Genomic DNA, 20,145 nt, shown 5'->3' with positions numbered 1-20,145 from the left:
ATAACAAGACAAAACAATTTGTTCTGTTAGAGAGGAAGAGATAGGAGAGGGAGCCAGAGACTAAAGTCCAGGAAGGAACAAGAATGAAATACAGGAAACCGTCAGATAAAATAGGAAATGGGATATCTGCTTAGGGAAGGGAGAATGTGAGAGTCACACTCAACACCAGCATGAAGAGGGCGGGTGTGTCCCTGACTTGTTATTCACTGCTGAAATAAGGCTGCATTTCTCTCACAGAAGTGCATCCAAAAAAACTAGAAAATTGTGTTCTCTACCAAATGCAAGATATCAGGATGCACTGAATCTCAGTGAAACATAAGGATTAGCATGCCAAGGTAACAAAATAATCAGAGAAGTACAGATTCAGGGAAACTACACTGATATTTTTCTATGCCCTAAAAAGCAGGGTCAGAATTATGAGGAAATTATGATTAAGGAGAGGATTGTCAGGAAGCAGCAAGGACCAGTTTCTCTTTAAGGGTTGAAAAGGTACAAGCTGAGGGCTATCACAGCACAGGCTGTGCCCTTACTGAGAGGGCACCATCCTGAGCACAGGGGGCAGAACAGGGAGCTGGTACCACAGGAGCAACAAGGGGATGGACCAGGGCAACACAGGAGCAGTGAGAGACAGGCCCAGAAAGAAGCTCCTAACATGGGTTCAAAGACCATTCATAGAGCAGAAGGACAGACAACCTACAGCACATGCCAGGGGGGTTCCACCACGGGGGAAGGTACCTACAACATTGACCCAAGGTCCATCCAGGAGCCAGAGGCAGGGATACACACAGACACATCCACAGCTTACTCAAACAGAGGCTAACAGCCCAGGGCTGAGCTTAAATAGAGCTCCCAGGCCAATGGACAGAGAGCATGGGTAAGAGTCCCAGGTGGGACCAGTCAGGGCTGTTAAAGTTCAATTAGTGCCTTCAGGATACTAACACTAATAATACTTGGATTGCCACTGGATTAATGTCATCGGAAGCTTTAGGATATCTGACTGCTAGGAGGCATCTGAGGAAAAAAAGTACTTCAGCTTTCTGGATTTGGAGCTGGAAATCCAGGTGGAGGAAGCTTGAAAGCAAGTTGTGAGCAACAGAGGCTTGCACAAGATTCATGCCATCGGTTAGGAAACTGGCCAGCTTTCAGCTAAAGCCTGGGTAGTTTATGACACTGATTTATGCAAATACATATAAATATATTGGTACAGCAGGAGAAAAATTGAAATCCAGGGGATTTCTGTCTCACATCTCTCATATTTCACTTTATTTCACTGATCCTTAGATACTTAAATATTTAGGCCTGTATGGACTTCTTCCACAGTGCTCATTGCTGCAATAATTGAGCATTTCAGAGATATTATGGAATTTTTATGACGCCTCCCTTATCTGCTTCTCCTCATTACTCTGGTAACTCTAGTTGTCTCTAATGCTCTTTCCCATTCATTGAAGCATCATTGTATTGAGAGTTCAGTTGCTCTGATAATAGTTTTTTAAACTGTTTTTAAGCAATTGGGGGAATGGATCAGAGAAAAAGATGCAGTGGCAGGCAGACAGACTGTGTGATCATATAAATCTCCCCATTTCAAAAGTCTGAAGTACCGTGTGCATCACCTGTTAAAGTTTGCATTCTCACAGTCCTGCACTCTGAGCGTGTTCAACCAGGGTTCCTTATGTCACTAATGCAGGCTGTCAATTTTGAAAGATGAAAACTCCTGCTTCCAGTATTCCAATCAATTTTGGCAAAGGGTAAAAGTTTAGAAGCTGATATACTTGCAGTTAGAGGATATTATTAGTCCAGGAAAGGAACAAAAATGTTTTGTTATACTCAATCACCATCATATTGGCTTTAATGGCCATGTTAAAGCTCTGCTTTTGTGTTTTGATACAGCAGCTAAATTCTTAGACTGTGGTTTCATGATGCAAAGGTTTTGGGGGCAGTCTCAATTTGAGACATTTCTGCTTTCCTTACTACTTTTTTCTATGCCATCGCCTGCATCATGCCCTGAGTCATGTGTAAATTGGTCTGTGAAACCAAACCATGTTTAAAAAAAACTAAAGCATGTTTTTTTCCCTTGGCACTAGTATTTTTAATCTGGATTAATTCCTTCATCTGCCTCACAGTACAGTCGTGCTGTTACAAGTCTGGTGTTGCTGCCAAAGGCTTTGATTTTTACATCTACCACCTGAGCAGCTTTGAATCAGGACATAGAGGAGGTTATAGTTTAATGGATTTTAATGCCAGGATGATCAGTTCGAACCTCCTATACTAAGCCATGAATTTCATCCAGTAGTTCTTCCATGAAGCTCTGTAACTTCTGGTTGATTTATAGCAAACAGTGTCAGACCACATCCTGTTTTCACACAACAGGTCCAAGAAGTTACATGATTTTTATTCACCTTTGGCTGCACAGAGTTGCTTCACCTGAATTCTGATCCACAGCTGAGAAAGTGAGTGAAAATTTTCCACCTGTTTGTCCTGCAATTTTTAAATTTTTCTAAACTATTTGTATAATACCTTTAATAAGGTATATATACAAATAACATATTTCTAAACAGCTTTATATAATATCTGAAGCCTCTTGCTTTCTCTCTGCCCACTTAGTTTCTTTACCCATTATCCTTTCAGTAAATTCAGTTTACTCTTTCTCCTGGGCTATTCTCAGTCTATTTGGTGGGCTTTTTTTTCCTAATCAATGCAGGTTAAATTTGGAAGTATTCCAGGTCAGAGCAACTGTTGCTGATTCGGGGAAAATGTTTGTCTTTGGATTCTGGATTCTCCCTGTAATGTCGCCAGAGAAATTTTGGATACAGCAGTTTCCAATGACATCAGAGGCTTGTAGTACCTGCTTGTAGTAAAATAAGAAGATCTGGGACCCTTGTGGCAATGCCACCTCAGCCCATACAGGTTTTGAACTCCACAGCAGTGAATAAGTGAATGAGCTGCCCCTGGTTCCAAATTCACTGAAGAGACAATGGTGGAGGAAAATCAGTGATAGTGTTCAGCTGAATATTCAGACTGGCACCACTAAGACCTTTTTGAACAGTAACAAAAGAGCAGGATAAACAGACCAGAAGAAGTATAAAAATCATGCTTCCTGTGAGGGGATATAACTCAACCTATGACAGTTTCAAAACACAGCTCCATCCTCTGTCTGAATTCATCTCCCTCAGGCTTTATACACAGCTGGTTGTGCCTCAGTCCATATTTCACTGTGCTTTCTTCCTGTTTTCTTTCTGAATTCTAGCTTGATTTTTATTGATTTTTTTTTGAGTAAGCTGTCCTCTTTTTTTTGCCTGCAATGTCAAAAACTCCATTATTAATCTGTACCAAACTGCACACAAATAACAGCTGTGAGGCTTAAATGCAGCATCTGAGTTACAGCAGGACACCAGCTCCTGGTGAGTGTCTTAAAAACGGAGGAAACAGAAGGGGGAGCGAGACTCAGTATTTTAGCAGCCTGAATCACAGCATAATGAGTAAATACCACCATTCAAATCTCCTGAAAGGGCATGGCACAACTGAGTTTGGTCTTGTTCAAGGCTTTGTTCCTGATGCTACTGGGCAGTCCGGCCTGACTGCCAACCTTTACTGTAGAAAGACCCAGAAGTAGTTTCAGGAGAGGAAAGATGGGAGAAGATTAGATTTAGATTCTGATATATGGACAGGAATTTGTGGATTTACAGGTCAGGCATATGGATTAGCACACTGTGGGCAGTTCAGAGAAGTTCGGACATGACCTGTTCATTCAACAAGCCAAATAATTCTGCCATTTATTTTGGATAAATCTGGCTAACTCCAGCAACTGTCTCAACTCATCTGGGTTTCTACTGGTTAAGCCACAGTGGCTCCAGGGGTGTGTGATTGAAAACCCCATCCCAAAGTGGGCCTGTGAGTTCTTCTCTGAGTTTTTACCTCTATATTGAGTGAACTTGGCAGCATGCACAGCTCCCATTCAAGAGAAATTATGTTGAGTAATGGAACAGATGAAGCCAAGACACAAATAGATTCCTGCAGCTTCTCTGCAAATGGCTGCAGCTTGCAGAGTGGGGGGAGGGCAGGGCTGAAAAGGCACAGGACCAGCCAAATTTATAAGTAATCTGGGAAGGGAGAAAAATGGTGACAAAGTCCATGATTTAGCAGAAAAGTTATGTACAGTAAGGAAGAGATTCTAAACGCCTAAATGATGCAAAGCTAATCCCTGAGGCCCTTCCAGCACAGTGAGTGAATCAAGGCAAGGAAATATATGTAGGATTTCATAACTTTTTTGCACCAAATAAAATGGAATTTTTAAATAATCCTGTGCAAAATTTCTCTATATTTTGTGTGCACCTGCTGCTAAAGTATTAAAATGCAAATTCCGTGCACCCACAAGCTACAGCTCTAGAAAGATTTGCTTAAATTAGTGGAATATTCATTGGGGATGAATGAACTGGCTGAAAGGCCTTGAAAAGTTTCGGTAAAAGACTGAAAATTTTTGTTCTACTAACACATAGGTGAGCTGAGGACAGAAACAACACAACAGTCTATTCAGTCCCAGCAGAGCTTAAAAACACAATGACTGAATATATGAGGCCAAACACAGCAGGTCCTATGATTATCACATCACATCACATCACAAAACATCCTCGTGTTGGTAGCTTTGTCAAACTCAACTTAGAGAGAAAAAACATATTGCACGGATCTTAAATGAAAGAACCTCAGAAATATGCTGGACTATGGGACACCAGAGAGATATTGGTACCAAATGATGGCTGATAGCTGTGAGATGAAACAACTCTTTCCCTCTCTTAGCCTCACACACACACAGATTCTTGTAGCTTTAATGTGAAAAGCAATCCTTGAAAGAACTATAAGGCATATTTTATCAGCCTTAAGATATATTTAGAAGTGTTTCTAATCAAATGTTTCTACTAATGGGATTATTATTGTTCTTTCACAGAGATGAAACTGGCAGAGAACATAATTTAAGTTATTAAAACAACAAACACCGTTATTAATTACAGCAATTAACCAATAAAATTACTATATGTTTAAATAGCTCACCCATAGCCAGTGCTTTTAAGAAAAGCTGTGTTTAAAGGCTACTGATGTCAGATAGGAAATTATTTAGTAGTCCATTCCACAAAATAAGAGATGATTTTGTACAAGTAAGATGAATATCTGCATGGGTGGATCTACACTGAGCCCTGATTCAGAAAAGCTTTTAGGCTTGTGTTTAAACACTGTTCCTGAATAGGCATGTTTTTCTGATTTGGATTCAGCAGTAGTAAAAGACATTTCCTCAACAATAATAAAATGTAGGAAAAACTTGTCAACTTTATGATAGCAGAACTCCTCCTGACTGAGCCATTATAGAGGTCATAGCATCAAAAGTGTGGTTATTATCTAAACCACAGATACTCAAAATGTCATGTTGATGGTAGGAATGCCAGATGCTCTGGCTGCAAACCACAGGTTCTCAGAGCTCATGGAGCACCTGCCTGGATGTCAAGTTAAACACTGGTTATGATCAGAAGAGGGTAGAAGCACAGCCCAGAATGTGCTTGAATTTGGAGGATACAATTTGTCTAAAATAAAGGGGGAACATGTACCATATTTTTGCTTGACTTCAAATTTTTAATAACTCAGAAGGACAGAGGTGTTGATTTTTGGGTTGGCCAAGATGCAACTCCTGGCAGGAATGGGGTCAATACTTTAAAGTGCCAGTCTTCCTGAAACAACAAGAGAAGCATGGGATGTATAGGAAAGCTCTTTTTTAGACTTATGTAGGTATTCTTCAGTTAAGGGTTCAGGTGACTTTTGTGAGAATGTGTTAAAATAGGATCTTCTGGGGTGACCAGTGACAAGAAAAGTCTGAATATCCGTTTCCAACTTTTATCTAAGTAATTGTTCAAGAGGTCATCTAGAGTCAGTTTTGAAGCACATCTTGCCCTGGGGAACTAGAAACTCACCAACACTATCCACTGCAATTCAAGAGAAACTTTCCTTGATGCTCCCCTGTCAGCTTCTTTGTCATCTCTGAACACAAATACCTAAAACTTTCTCACCCACCTGCATGAACCCACAAGGATTCCTGTGAAAAGCTTTGGCCCACTCTGAGTGGCAAAGGTGGCAGCAACACCACTTTCTTTCCATGTAGTTCATGTGATTCATTACTACCTTTTGCTGGCATAATTTATATGATTTTCTATGTTTCCAGATCATTATGGGTATAGCTTGAAGTCCATATTCAGTTTTAATTTTTAGAAACAATCAGTTCAGGGATCTGTTTTTAGATTTTATTCTGATGTGATCTAGAAGCTCTTGGAACCTTTTTTTTTTTTTTTTACATTCCTGAACCTACTCCCATAGTTGATGGACACAGGTAACTTTTTCTTAAACAAAACATACTCTTTGAGCTGTCAACTACAACAGAGAGCACCTCCTGCAGCTCTGAGTGCTGGACATCATACAGACTGGCACAGCTTGGATCAGATAATGTGAAAACTTAGCTGGGGATTATCAGTAGAACTGCACAAGATATCTGAAGAGGAGGTAGATAGTATTTGCAAGGGTTACAAGTGCCAAGTCACCTAGAAAATTGATGTAGAAAAACAAGTTTTACCTTACGTAACTTCCATTATGCCAAACAAGGAATCCTACTTAAAACCAGATCCTACTCCCTTTGAACTAAGTGGAAAACTTTCCATTTGCTTCACTGTGGAGGATCAGACCCACAGGGAGTCTAGTTTGTCTCTGTAAACAGGATAAAGAGGCAAAAGAAACATCCGAGGCCACTTGTAAGAATTTCCTGGCAATGTAGGTACCAATAATTAACAAGTAAAAAAAAAAACCAACTAATTCTTTATACAAAAACATTCTAATCCACATTCACTTTCCTCTGTCCATACTTACTTCTCATGGACTAGACAGAGAATTGTGAAATGTTTGGCAAACGAAAAGGACTTTGGTCTAGATTCTGTGTTCTGTCCATGTGCACTTTTTGCTTTGTAAACTTTGTTCTGGAAGCATCTCTGGGCTCAGCTAAAATGTGTCATCAAAGCAGATCCTAAACTTGATAGCTCTTACTATCTTTGTTGGAACTTGATAAAGAAATAATTTACTGTAGAGTAACATGTGACTCTGTACATCCTACAACAGCAATACCTGGAACAGGATTATGTTCCTTTGCATCCAACTGTAGAAGAGTAGATGTATTGAGGTGGCCAGGTCCTGGTGTATTGGTGCCCTCCATCTAAAAGTAAATGCTGCTCTGTAGTTTCTGTGGCAAAATGCAATCTCAATAATTTCCCTTACTGACAGAGAAGCTGCTTGAAAGAGTTTGAATAATGCAGGCTGCAATATTCATAAAGGGGAATTGTGTTTTTAGCTACCAGAAGAAACTATTTAAGTTAGGTAGAATGACATCACTGTCTTTTTTTTAGTCTGAGGAAAGTTAAATAGAAACCAGGAAAACATCACTGTCAATAGCAACAAACCCCAAATTCAAGATATGTTTGTCTAGAGGTTCCTTGCCTATTATTTAGAGCTCCCATCTTCATTTCTCAAAGTTTTCCTGCTATCTGACATGATATTCTCAGTAGTTCATAAGGAAAATGTGATCTAGATAAATTGTGTAGAGGTGGATGCATGGCTTGTTTTTTTTTTTAAAAAAAACACATTGATAGAGTAATTATTACTGCTTTGCTGCCAAAAAAAAGAAGTCAGAGAACATTTTCATTGGATTCTATGGGTCTACTTTGAATCTCACTGTATTTTCACAAACTTATGACCAGACAAAATATGCATGAAACTATGCAGGATTTCAAGCTATGAGGCACCATTTGGATATTGGTTTTATGATCTTCAGTTTTCTTGTATTCATTTGTTGCTATGACACTGGGGCATCTGTGACATTTCTTCTCTTAGAGCTGCATTTCTTACTGGCAGCCTCAGCAGAGAAACCAGACACTGACTGGGTTGTCACGGCTAAACTGACAGACCCACAGATAAACTGATCACTGGCAGATCATCTAGTAATCATAGATCATCCAGTCCCCCAAAAAATGGTGTTGAAAAGGGTTGGTTCAAAAGTGTCAAGAAATTAGCTTTAGTTTTTTGCATTATTTAGCCTATGGTCTAGCAGTGTTAGAAGTATTACAACTGGAACAGATTTCTGTCACGAGTAAGAAGAGCAGACTTACAAGTTAGCACAGTCATGTCTTTTTCAAGACCTAAGTGCAGAATGATCTCAGATTTTGGGCCCATCCCATGGCAAACAACTACAGTTGTTTTCTATGTGAAGTTGCTTTTGTTTTTGTGAACTACTGAAGACAAATGCATCATAGGAGGACTCTGAACTCTTAAGAGGCTGAAACTCATATTACTTAAGCCTTGCTGTGGAGGTCTGTATTTTTCCAGCATTTTATTTAATTACTTGACAGCAGCCTAGGAAATATGAAGTTGCTCTGCCTTCATTCTGTGACATCACCAGCTACATTAAAAACTGTGTGTCTTGAGACTTTCTTGGCCCATGTGTACATTAAATATTAAACGTGGCCAGTAGATTAATCAAATTATTTCTGGATGTGCAGTGTTTGTTTCTAACAGCTCTTTTCTACACCCTGTTTCAGTCACCATGTGACTGAAGGTAGAGCACCTTCCCTCTACCAAGAAATTGCAAAATGACAAAGATTTTTTTGCAATGTAGTTTGGCTGATAGAAACTATGTCATTGGTGTTCACCCCTCAACAACAAAGGCCTTTTCCTCTTTCATGTGGGCAAGTAGATTGTAAGATGCAAAGTTACACACATAAACTCCCTCATGCTGCCTGTGTAAACCAAACCCTGAGGTCTGTACCTGTGTGAAGTATCCCTTCAACATTACAATATCATCATTGGTAAGTATTAGATAAAGTGTAAAAGGATTCAGCAACCTGGCTCTTCATTGTGTGTTTGAGAAAGAGTTGGGTGTCATGACTAAAGCACAGAAAAGAGGAGCACAATACCATGATCATCTTTATTCCAGGCTTGTATGATCTGTGTGTAGAATATTAAATTTTGACCACCTAAGTTTCACACTTTTCTGGTTAGTACAAAAAATAGAACCTAAGGAAGGACATGATAAGAACTTTCCAATCATATCTGCAGAATGAGGAACAACTGCTCTCCATGACATTGAGGGAGAGGGGACAAGAAGGAGTCACCTTAATTTGCAGCAGAGATTATTTAGGCAGGCACTAAAGAAGAGCTTTCAAAATGTCGAGACTGGAGCAACTACTGAGAGTTTGCATCCTCTTAATCAGAAATTTTAAAAATCTGGTTCAACAAGCATCCACTAGTGAATGGTTTAGGTGTGCTTGATCATACTCTTACGTGAGGACTCAAAACAGTTCACTTATGATCTTTTCTGGGTCTCATCTAGGATTTTAGAGGCAGTTAAAATTCTGGAAAGCTTTTCTTACTTTTTACTGTGTTTGAATCCCTGCTTAGGCAAAGACTTTCTTAGGCAAAGGCTGTGCGAATCATGTGCTACATCCACCCTCTTGTCTCCTGGGACATGAGTCACTCATGAAGTGCAGTTCTTCAAAACTATTTCACCTTCTGCCCTGTGAAGTCATTGATGGCCCAAGAAGATTCTATTCCCTTGTGACCAGTGGGAAAAAATATCCAGTCATAGTTTACAGTCCTTATGCCAGTGATATACACAATATTGTGTTTTCCTTTTCGAAGGGGCAGAATGTTTATTTTTCTACCAGCTGTGTCCATTTAGCATGTTATTCATCTATTTGATTTCACTATGTGTATATTTAACAGTTTGCAGTAGGGAGGATGCACTCTTTAAACAGCTTTTCTCAACACAGTTATGATTTAAGTGAGTCTACATTATCTGAATCTGACGGTATCACCTAGTGTAGCTGAATCTTGAAATTATCCCACAGATGGAAGAGATTCAGAATGATTTTCAAAATATTGTGAAAGTCATACAGTTCTAGTTATCTTACAATATCTACCTCTGAGCTTAGAAAAGTTGAAAGGAAGACAAAGAATACACATTCCAAAGTAAAATACTCCAAAATATCAAGTGTACCGTATATCTAAAGGGACAGAAATTATCCTAGGATGTTTTTCTTGGGTCTATTATGTCAGAGTGCACCAGGGACTAAAGTTCTGAGAGTTATTTGGGTTTTCAAAACCCAACACAGAGACAGACAGCCTTCTGGAACCTGTGGAGCCATTGATTAGTTTAAAGTGGGTTGAATTCTGTCCGTGATGTATGTGTTTAGATGTACCTGGATATTTGATTATCCTAATCTTCCTATGACTGTTATTACATCCAGGGTCAAATGCATATAAAAGAATAAACTCATAGGGCTAGTCACAGTACTGTAGAATAATTTTACTTAAAAAAAATATTCTACCTTATTTAAAGATGCAGGGATAAAAGAGTGGGGGCATGGAAATTTTTTTCACATCCTGAACATTGCTGTCTATGCAGTGAAAGTAACGAGAACACAGAAGGTTGAAAACCTATGAGTGAAGGCTGATACCCTAAGTATGACAGAACTGCTCATGTCTCACAAACTTAGAAAATCTGAGATTTGAAATCTGACACTGAAATTCTGGCCAGGGCAGATTTTGTATTAAAAATATTTGTTCAGTTCTGTGTAGTCCTGTAGGTAGGAGATTTCATTCACTATATTTGGGGTTTGATCTCTGTTCCAATTACAAAGGCCCTTTCCAACTTATAGATATCTTCAGTCCAAAGTTTTTAGCAATGAAATTAATATACATGGAACTGCAGAAAGGATTATAGGAAATATTTTCCTAGAGTGGTGTAGGTTTCGTTAATGTGGATTGACCGTGATGCCCTTTCCTTAGATAGGCTTAGGGAAGCTGGGACAGGCTCATACACAAAATATACAGTCAGGCTGAGACAGCAGAAGCAAGTAGCAAGTTTAGGTGGTTGGTGACTGTCTAGAACTCACCATGTTCTCCACGACTCCTGTCCTGTTGACCAGCTCACATTCCTCTGCGTGCCCATTGCAAAAGCAGCTTCCCCGGATGATTAGGTCGTAAATAGCATAGTGGGCAAACCTCTGGGGCTTCTCTACCAATCCTGAACCATGGCATGGACATTCCTGTCTTTTTAACAAAAGGAGGCGGAGGTTGGTGAGTTTCAGGAGATCTTGAGCCTCAGGACTATAGGGGTCCTCGATCTTGTTAGCCGGACTTAAGGCACGATAAATCACCTGAAAGAGAGAACATACACATGCCAGAACAGATATAGGATTCTGCATACACAGCAAATATCCCAAAACAGTGTTCAGGTTGTGAATCTTTTGTCACAGCATTTTTGTTGTTTGATAATTTTCTAGAGCATCAACAGTTCAGTTTTGAGCATCGCGGTTCTAATTTGGTGTTTATAACAGTGACTGTCATATTTTGGCAGTAGAACATGTATTTTAGCTCATGCACCATTCTACCCTTCTCTGTCTCCCAGGGTGTGCTTCTTTCTGTTGCTTTTGGAAGAGGTTGATAATGAAGGGCTGCACCACAGTCTTTGCCAGTAAACTAGACAACTGGTTGCACTATTCCCAGGCTTAGATGTGCAAAATCCAATTTGAGAGCTGTTTTCTCCTCTGCTTGAGCTTTTCCATCGTGGCAGAGGCACTTGCCTTTGGGATTCTTTGGCCCTGCTTTATAAGTGGTCACAGTGTCTGTCTGACTCACTCTGTTAGTGTTAGTGGAGTTAAAGCTTTGTTTCTATAGGGATTGCCTCTTTCTCTCTGTTTTTCTTTTTCTTTCTTCCTAGTGAACTCACCAATTTCAATACTTTCAGCATGTAAAATACTCTTGCTCCTTTTTGCTTGCAGGAGCCAAAAAACAGAGCTTGTGGTACATGCCTAGAAGATAGTTCTGCTGCATGTTGATGGAACATGGGGAGACAAAACCCCCTAGAGCTGATAGAATCAGCTGCCAGGCTTTGCACAGGGCTACACCTGCCAGTACCACAGCAAAGGCAGTGGTACCTTTCCCACCTGTCCACAGCATTTTCTATTTGGTAAGCTCCATTCCTTTTTTTCTTTTAATTCTCTTATATTGTCAGCTACTTACAAAGCTGCAAACAGCCCTGCTTGGTGAGATCAGAGGTGCCCATAATTTCTTGCTTGAGCAATGAAGCCATGACAAAATAGCCCGAGCCTTTCCACCCCATTGTCTACATTCCCCTGGTCAATGGAACCATAAGCAAATGGCTCGTTTTATTCTGTTAAGGTGCCCAGCATTTCTCTTACTTTCACAGGGCAAAGACCGAATCTCTTCTGTCCAGTTCCCCTAATCCTAATTTTTTTTGTGGAAAGCATTGTATGAACCCTCTCTCCTCCTTCCCAGTCCCCTGTGGACCACACAAAGGTGGAGTGCTTTCTCAGAGTCCTGATCAGCTGGTCAAGTACAGGCACACACATATTCCTCCCCTGTGGTCAATTAAACTAAGACCAAGACAGTGAACTGGATGGAATAGTTCTTCAAAGCCTGCTAAGGTCAGGGATCTCTAAGAATGGTTAAAAGTCCTTGTGAAACTGTCCTCCCCATGTCTTAATTGGCATTCACACAGCACTGAGTTCTTTAGGCAAAAGAACAGCTGTTGGGTGCTCTCCTCTCAGCATAGAGCCATTTGCTTTCACAGAGCTGTATTGTTTTTCATTTCTCTGCTTGACAGCTTGGAAAAAGGTTTAGTTTCCTGTGGGCTTATTGTTTTGCAAATATTTTCATTTCTGACCTTGCATCTCTTGAGGGGAGTTGCTTTGGCATTTTCCATATCCCCTTAGAATGCTGAACATCATTTGTGAGTAGAGACATTAATAGCCTGGAAGTCCCATAGGGATTGTGGCATCCTTTTAAGAAAAAACAGTATTCTGTTCCAGCTGAGGTACAAGAGTTTGCTTGTATGATTAATTTATGACACATTTCTGTCTAGGATAGGCTCAGTGGTGACACTGGATTTGTTTGTCCTTATTTCTCCCAAGGCAAGTCTTGTTAAGTGTTAAAGATCTGATTTGGGTGACATAACACTAGTGAGGTCTTTTGGGAGTGGCACTTATATGTTCTTTTGGATTCAACAAGCACTAAGGAATTAACCTTCCTTAACTTTGTAAAAATCAAAGATACTGAAGATTTACTTAAATAAAGATATTTTGTACCAGCAAAGTCGGAATAGATGTGTTGTGCCAATAGAACTATGTTTAAGTGATCTGCATTTTGCACAGAGGTAGCAGTTTTATTCCATAATTAAATCAGTTTAGCAGCGCTATTTCGTATATGCATGAAACTGGAAAATGGGATTTCCCTCTTTCTTGTCTTCTGAATGTCAAATTCTCCTTGAAATATTGGTGGTTAAAACCCTTGAGCATAGGGAATAGTATACTGTAATCACTATCTCCTGCCTAATTTTTAATATTTGATATTTGATTGGATGTTTCTTCTCACATTAAAGAGGCAGTCATCAGATCTTGCTTAACATATGTTTTGCCCCACTGTTAAGAACAATAATTCTTGAAGAACAGATTAGTATCCATAATTTATCCTTCTTAGTCTACTATATGTATTGATTCAAATAATTCCAGAGTGGGATAAATTTGTTAAAAAGAACTGGTATTTCATCTTACATGCCCTGAATTATTTTTCCATAAATGTATTTGGGTTTATAGTTCCCTAAGGAAAAATGGACCCTAAATTAAGAGTCAGATTGGTTGATAATTTTATATGATTCAGGAAAGAATTTTATTTCTGTAAAAAAGGAGAATGTGTTACTTTTATCAAAATACAGAGTTGGGAATGCAACTATTTGGTCACATCCCTAGCACAACTGTTCAGTATAATTTTCAGCAAGTAACTATGGCCTCATACTGTTCTGGATTGCCAGTGAATTCAGTTGAAATAGGAGGAGTCTGTTTTATGTCCTGTTTTCTTTTTTTTTTAATTTGTTAATGGGATGCAGGTATTCAAGTACTTTGTGGAATGGGAGGAAGATCAGTAAATTTGTATCTGTAAAATTCTCTGAGAATCCCTGGAGATGGATGTTCAATACATGCAATTTTAATAAGTATAGGTAAAACATAAGAGTTTAGCTGTCACAACCATTAATGCATAAATATTTTAAATATTAGATTATAAATGGATCAAAGTATTACTAAACTCCTAGAGTCATGAGCTGTAGGAAGAGACATTCCACCTTTCCAACTGTCTTATTTGTTCCTTTTTTTTGAGTTCACAAGGTTTGTATTTCTAAAGCTTATGAAGCAGATTCCTTCTATACACATAGACATTTGACTTCTGCCTTTTGCAGAAAGGCATAAATATTACTGTTTTTCATTTCCCAGAGCTACTGTGTGAATTTTCAGTTTTTCATTATACTCATGTAAAAGACATGAAGAGAGTATAATGAAAAAGAAGTGTTTTCTTTTAATTAAGATGCAAGCTTTGAAAAGAGCTTCCCATGATGTTCACTGTAAAGTTATTTCTCATCTAATTAAATCTCTATCTGATATCAAGAACTGTTCTTTTTTTTTTGCTGTAACAGAATGCTCCGAAGCCTTCCAGGTGTTTCCCTAAACATCAGTTTGCAGCTGTCAAAAAAGTAGCACATGCACAGCTGCAGAAGAAAATCTAATGGGGATTGAGCCTGCTAAGGGACACCCTAGAAACCTTTCCACTTCCACTGACTTGGGTAGAAGTTGAGGGTGTTCAGCACCTCTATAGCTTAACCCTTTGAGGAAGTGCATCCTAGATCCCGAGTTTCCCTTACAAGCAGGAGCTGACACTGGAGCTGAATGCTGAGTAGGACATTCATGCTTATTTGCATATCTGCTATCAAGTGCATATTTGTCATTCTCATTTTCGAAAGTCAATCAGCTGCACCTCAAAAAGTCTACCCCGTCCCCTCCTGACTTTTCCAAGAGCAAGAAAGTCTGGAGACTGTTGTAAATGTGCAAAGCTAAAAAAGGTAGCCACTGTTAGAGGATTGGTTTTGCTGTAAGTTGGCACAGCCTCACATTGTTTTATCACCAATCAAGAGATCATCTTCATTCTGGAGACAGTGTCTCAAATTTTTGATTTCTTGCCATAGGTTTTGCTTCTCCATTCTTGATGCATCTAATTCTGTTTTCTTAACCTGATCTTCCAGCCAGTATTAGTCAGAAAAGATGTGGACACAACAAAGGTTCCCCCTTGCAATCTCATAGCCTAAGGTCAAGGAATATGAATCATAAATAGAGGGCAATGCCACTGCATGGCCTCCTACAAAAGAAGATCCTTGTGCAGAACAAGAATTTGATATTACAAATAATCCTTAAGCTATGTTGATCACGTTGCACTCAATCAGGTTAATGAGGTCAGAAATGTCTGTATGCTTATACTAGGTCCATCAGAAGGAAGCTGCAATAAAAACTCTCATCAGTCCTAAATCCTCTTCATTAAGAGATTTTTGTGTGAGTTGATTTTGTTCTTAAAGGAATAGTAAACAATTGTCTCTGAATTTTTCCTACCTTGTGGCATATATCCTCTGATTTATTTGTTAGAGCCCCTTGACTTCCATCTTGTGGTACAGTAGTCCTAACTAAGAAGTAGTCTTTTTCCTGATTTACTCTATGGAGCACAAAGTTTAGCTGTTCTCTTAGCCATTAGAAGGCCCATTTTGACAATCCATGGAATAGTGGTTTTTAGTCAAGATTCACTGCTTTTCTGTCCTTCTAGAGAACAAAACTTAAAAGCCGGTATAGAATATGATAGTTTGTTAAAGAAATAATTGTGAATTTCATTTTTTTAATTTCTTTGAGCTGGGTAAACTCAGCTACTACCAGACAATGGCATCTTGAATTCATTCTGTATTCTCCAAATTAGAAAGAGATGATGTCCTTTCAGTTTGCATTTGCTTTGAGGTTATTCCAGTAATCCAGTCAGTGTGGCATTAATATTAATATTTAGGCAGTGCTGCCAATATGAATGGCACAAATGAAGTTAGACAGACAAATCTGAAGAGCCATGCAGGCTTTTCTGTTCCTCAAACAAATTGTATTCTGTAAGTTCAGGTTCTCTGCAGATGCACATCTGTGTAGAAAGGCAAGGGTTGTAGGGAGAAGCAGTATCCTCTTTCAAGACAGGTAATGTAGTTGGAGTACAAAATCTAGATTATTTGACTCAAAACCCTTCAGCTTTCAGTCTGTATACAGGGAATGGGCAAAACTCCTTCCATTCTACATAGCAGCACCTCACGGTGGGTGTGTGAGAACATTTCCAAGCTCCCACGAAGTGCACTGTCCTTTTTCGTTATGAGGAAAGGTCCTTGCTCTGAAATGGTGAAGGGTGGCACAAAGAATTCCGTGATGCAACAGCCTGACTGGGAACTGGATGGATAATGAGAAGACTCATTTCACTGTTTTCTGAATTGTCAGGGAAAGTTAAAACAACCCATCACCATCAGTGTCAACCAGTCTGTGTTCTCATGGGAGAGCATCCATTTCTTTTAAGTGGACCCACTTATATCTCTGGGTCTTGACTGAAATCTTACACATGACCAGACTTAGCTAAGTGTATAATCTCACCATGACAGTGATGTGTGGCCAACTGTAGAGCAAGCATTTAAGTGTTCTTTTGCCTGGAGTTTAAAAATTACAACAATAAATTACTTAGATTATAGCATTTCAGCCAACAATTTTTTTCACAATTGAGACTTGAGAAAAAAAAAGCAATGGCTGCAACTCCATTAAGGTTTTATGAAACAAAGTGAGAAGAAAAAATAATTTGATATCTCATGCCTTGTATGTACAGGAAATGCATGAAATGCAGAAGCAATGCTAAAAAAACCACTGCGGCATCTTTCTGGCTGGTTTATCACGTTCCACATGTTTCTGACATGGCTCATTACAAACCAGGTCAGAGAAGGACACTTGGTGCCCTCCTCAAGTTCGCTTGCCAGGGATGGGATTGCTGGACTAGTCGCATCAGTTCAAATTCCCTTCAGAGACAAATCCTTGCCTTAATTCTTCCTCCAGGGAAGCAGGGCCTGGCAGTGCTGTCTGCTTGTTTACACTGCTGGTGTTAACTGCTTCCTCTCAACTTGCCTCTGCATTCAGTCCGCTCCACAGTTCAAGTTAGAGGAAATGCTGAACAGACAGCCCTAGTCATAACAATCAGCCACTTACCTTCACTAGTGACTAATCCCTCCTGGAATCCTTTCTGGCTGGAAGCTGGAATAATATGAACATCATGCAACTTCGAGAGGCCAGTCCTGATGACTGTTGGACAACTCACTGCAGTGCAAGACCCTGTCCTTACATCTTAGCTACTAGGAATTCAACCTTGTGATGTGCTGTGTATGTTTCTTTTCAGTGACCCCAGTGCCATATGAGATCAGAACTCTAAGAATTCACTGAAGCCTCAGTGGTGACCTCTTGAATTATTGATGTTGCCACTTAATGAGGTATGTATGTGTGTGTGCCCCCACACAGGGGATCCCCCTCTATTTATCAGAAGGTTTGGCATGAATACAGTAAAAGAAAAGCCTGAGAAAAGACAGCAAAAATTGTAGGTCCTTGGAACAGGATCACACACATTCCACACAGAGCCCTGTTCCCAGCCTGGTTTGGTGTCGGGGTGCAAGTGGTCACTCTCTGCCACAACTATTGCTCAGGAAGTCTTTGTGGATGGAGAAAGGTAGCAGAGACCTTCAATGTCAGTGCAGAAGAAAAGGCCTTCCACAGGGTTGCCTGTGGCTTCTCTCTGAACAAGCTGGTGGCTTTTGGAGTAGACAGAAGTGTGTCCCATCACAACATGTCTTGATCTGGCATTCACTGAGTGTGTTTAGAAGAGTGATTAAACGTCTTTTAGCTACAAAGAGGGTCCACTCATCTTTGACAAAAGGCACTGCTGGGGACTTCTGTCCCTAAAGAGGTCACCACAGGATACAAAACGGAGAATGAACAGGTCTTCTGTGCAAGGCACACTTAACATGTTGCCATAGAAACCAGTTACTTAATTCAGGCATACACAATTCTTCCAGCCCCCAGTGAATTCCAGTAATGGGTTTATTATATCACACTTCATTGGTGTCATCTGTCACACAGACACTCACATAAATGAACCAGCCTTTGATTCAAAACTCCCTTCCCCTAACTAGACCCAATAGGGAAAGGGTCTCCTTTTAGGTCTGGTGGCTATGAGCAGGTCAGTGTTCTACCTCACTTTGCATGCTAACAACTTTCTTTCATGCAAATATCATGTTCAATGGAGGACAATGTTTGTTTCCATTTCCTGATATTCCAGTTTATTAAAAATATGCTCTTTGTCTCTCAGATCCTTGAGTGCACATGGTGTCAGGATACAGGTTCAAACATTTTGGTCCGTGTTTCCCCAATATGATGTTTGAACTGTAAGTCACACTAAAGTCTGGCACAATGTTGTGATAATTTCTCCTTTTGTTTGGGCTTGAGTTTTAATTTATATTAGCTGACCTGAAGGCTCATTTTAGGCTCTACGACTATGTAGTACAGTGTTTTTAAGTTAGCAAAACAGATAGATGGACAAGTAGGTAAAAAAGGTCTCAGTTGATGCATAAGGTTCCATGCCAGTATTCCCTGTAGATGCACTTACAGTAGATGAACAGACCTTAAAAATGAGTGGTTGGTTTTAGTTCATGAACGAATGATGGGGATCCTAGGATCTCAGATATATAGATTCTATCTGCAAAAGTGCTCTGGATCTGAACAGGTGTAACGGGTTTAACAAATGCTTGAGTAAAAGAAAATGAAAAGAGATATTAGAAAGTAATCTCCTTGCATTTCTACATTAGTTGTTCCCCAATGCCTGACACCTTCTCTCTCAGCTGTATCTTATCTGGGATAGAATGGAGATGTGTGACCCTCTCAGAGGAGAAAAATAAGGGACAGTCTACCAGAGACAAGGGATATACCTTAACTTATTGATACACTATATTCTGTTGTGACATTGTCACATCACTCATCCAAATGAGCTTCCATTCTCATCTCCTAAAATTTTCTCTTCTGCTAAGGTTTCCACCCTGCTCCCAGGAAAAGACTCTTTCATGGTCTTGGAGGACCACCAGAATGTGCTGACTCAGGGAGATGCATCTCAGTTTACAGATGTGTGGAGGTTACTGCAGCTCTACCACCTCCTCCTTTCACACCTACATTTTCAGTTCTGGAAGCCAGTTGACCTGAAATCTTGTTTCATTATGTGTCCCAGCATGGGTTTTAAACTTAAGTGTTCTCAGTAAGCCATGTCTTTTTTGTGATTCCTTTTGTGCCCTGTTAAAAAAGGAACTTGTGTCTCTTCTCCAAATGAATAAGATCCAAGAAAAACCTGAGTGTCATGTGGTGGAAATTACTTCAGCACCCTCAGTAAAGAAAACTGGCCTTTATCTCAAGCATTGGTTAGCATTTAAGTTGAAACAGTTTGGATCACTTCAGAAGCTGTCAGCTTGTCATGTGAGCCCCTCAGCAATTCAAGGCTTAGCCAGAATCAGTGGTAGATTCCGGATAGGTCAGAGTGAAGGTGAAAAAGAAACAGAGAACACTGAAGAAAATAGTGGTGAGGATTCAAGAACTGCCTTCCAAGTCACTTGAGTCAGTGTTTGAGGAGGTGCCCTGGTGACATTTGTGACATCTTCAAAACGAAGTGTAAAGCTGCAGTTCTGAGACGCATGGGCAAAGCTCCTGTGAGACTTGCAGTAACAGTAGCAGTGTCACTCAGGCAAATCTGATCAGGTATCACTTTAAATAACTACACTCTGCTTCCCTTTATTTCAAGTCACAAAAGAATCTGCTGTGTCATGCTGCTGACCTGAAAAGCCTAATGCTTCTGCACCCTTGCAATAGTGACATTGCATGGATTGATTAAGAGGTCTCTGTAAAGCCTGTCCAGAACTTGACAATCCTTTTGGGTTAATGTGCTGTGAAACAGTGTTTGTCTTGTTCTCTGTTAAGTTGCCATGTAGATTCCTGTGCACTGCTCTAAAGCTTCAGCACTCCTCCTGTGGAGGAAGTGACCTCTCTATGTATTCAGTTCATGTTCATGGAAGTATTTGGGATCTGCAAGAGTATAACCTGTAAATATAGGACTGTTCTTACTATTACTATTGCTTTCTGACAC

General features: G+C 39.8%; 1 protein-coding gene across 1 annotated transcript in view; it reads right to left on the bottom strand.

Annotated features, from left to right (window-relative positions):
* Positions 1–20,145, bottom strand: part of LOC113976083 (netrin-4-like) — a 48,039-nt gene that overhangs the window by 18,087 nt on the left and 9,807 nt on the right. Inside the window, exon 3 of the mRNA XM_027700876.1 lies at positions 10,968–11,231. Coding sequence (XP_027556677.1) covers positions 10,968–11,231 — 264 coding nt within the window. The remainder of the gene's footprint in view (positions 1–10,967; positions 11,232–20,145) is intronic.

This window comes from Neopelma chrysocephalum, unplaced genomic scaffold, assembly GCF_003984885.1.
Source record: "Neopelma chrysocephalum unplaced genomic scaffold, ASM398488v2 Primary Assembly neopelma1_147, whole genome shotgun sequence".
NCBI classification, from domain to species: Eukaryota; Metazoa; Chordata; class Aves; order Passeriformes; family Pipridae; genus Neopelma; species Neopelma chrysocephalum.
Note: the sequence above shows the minus strand (reverse complement) of the source record. Positions and strands in the feature narration are given on the sequence as shown.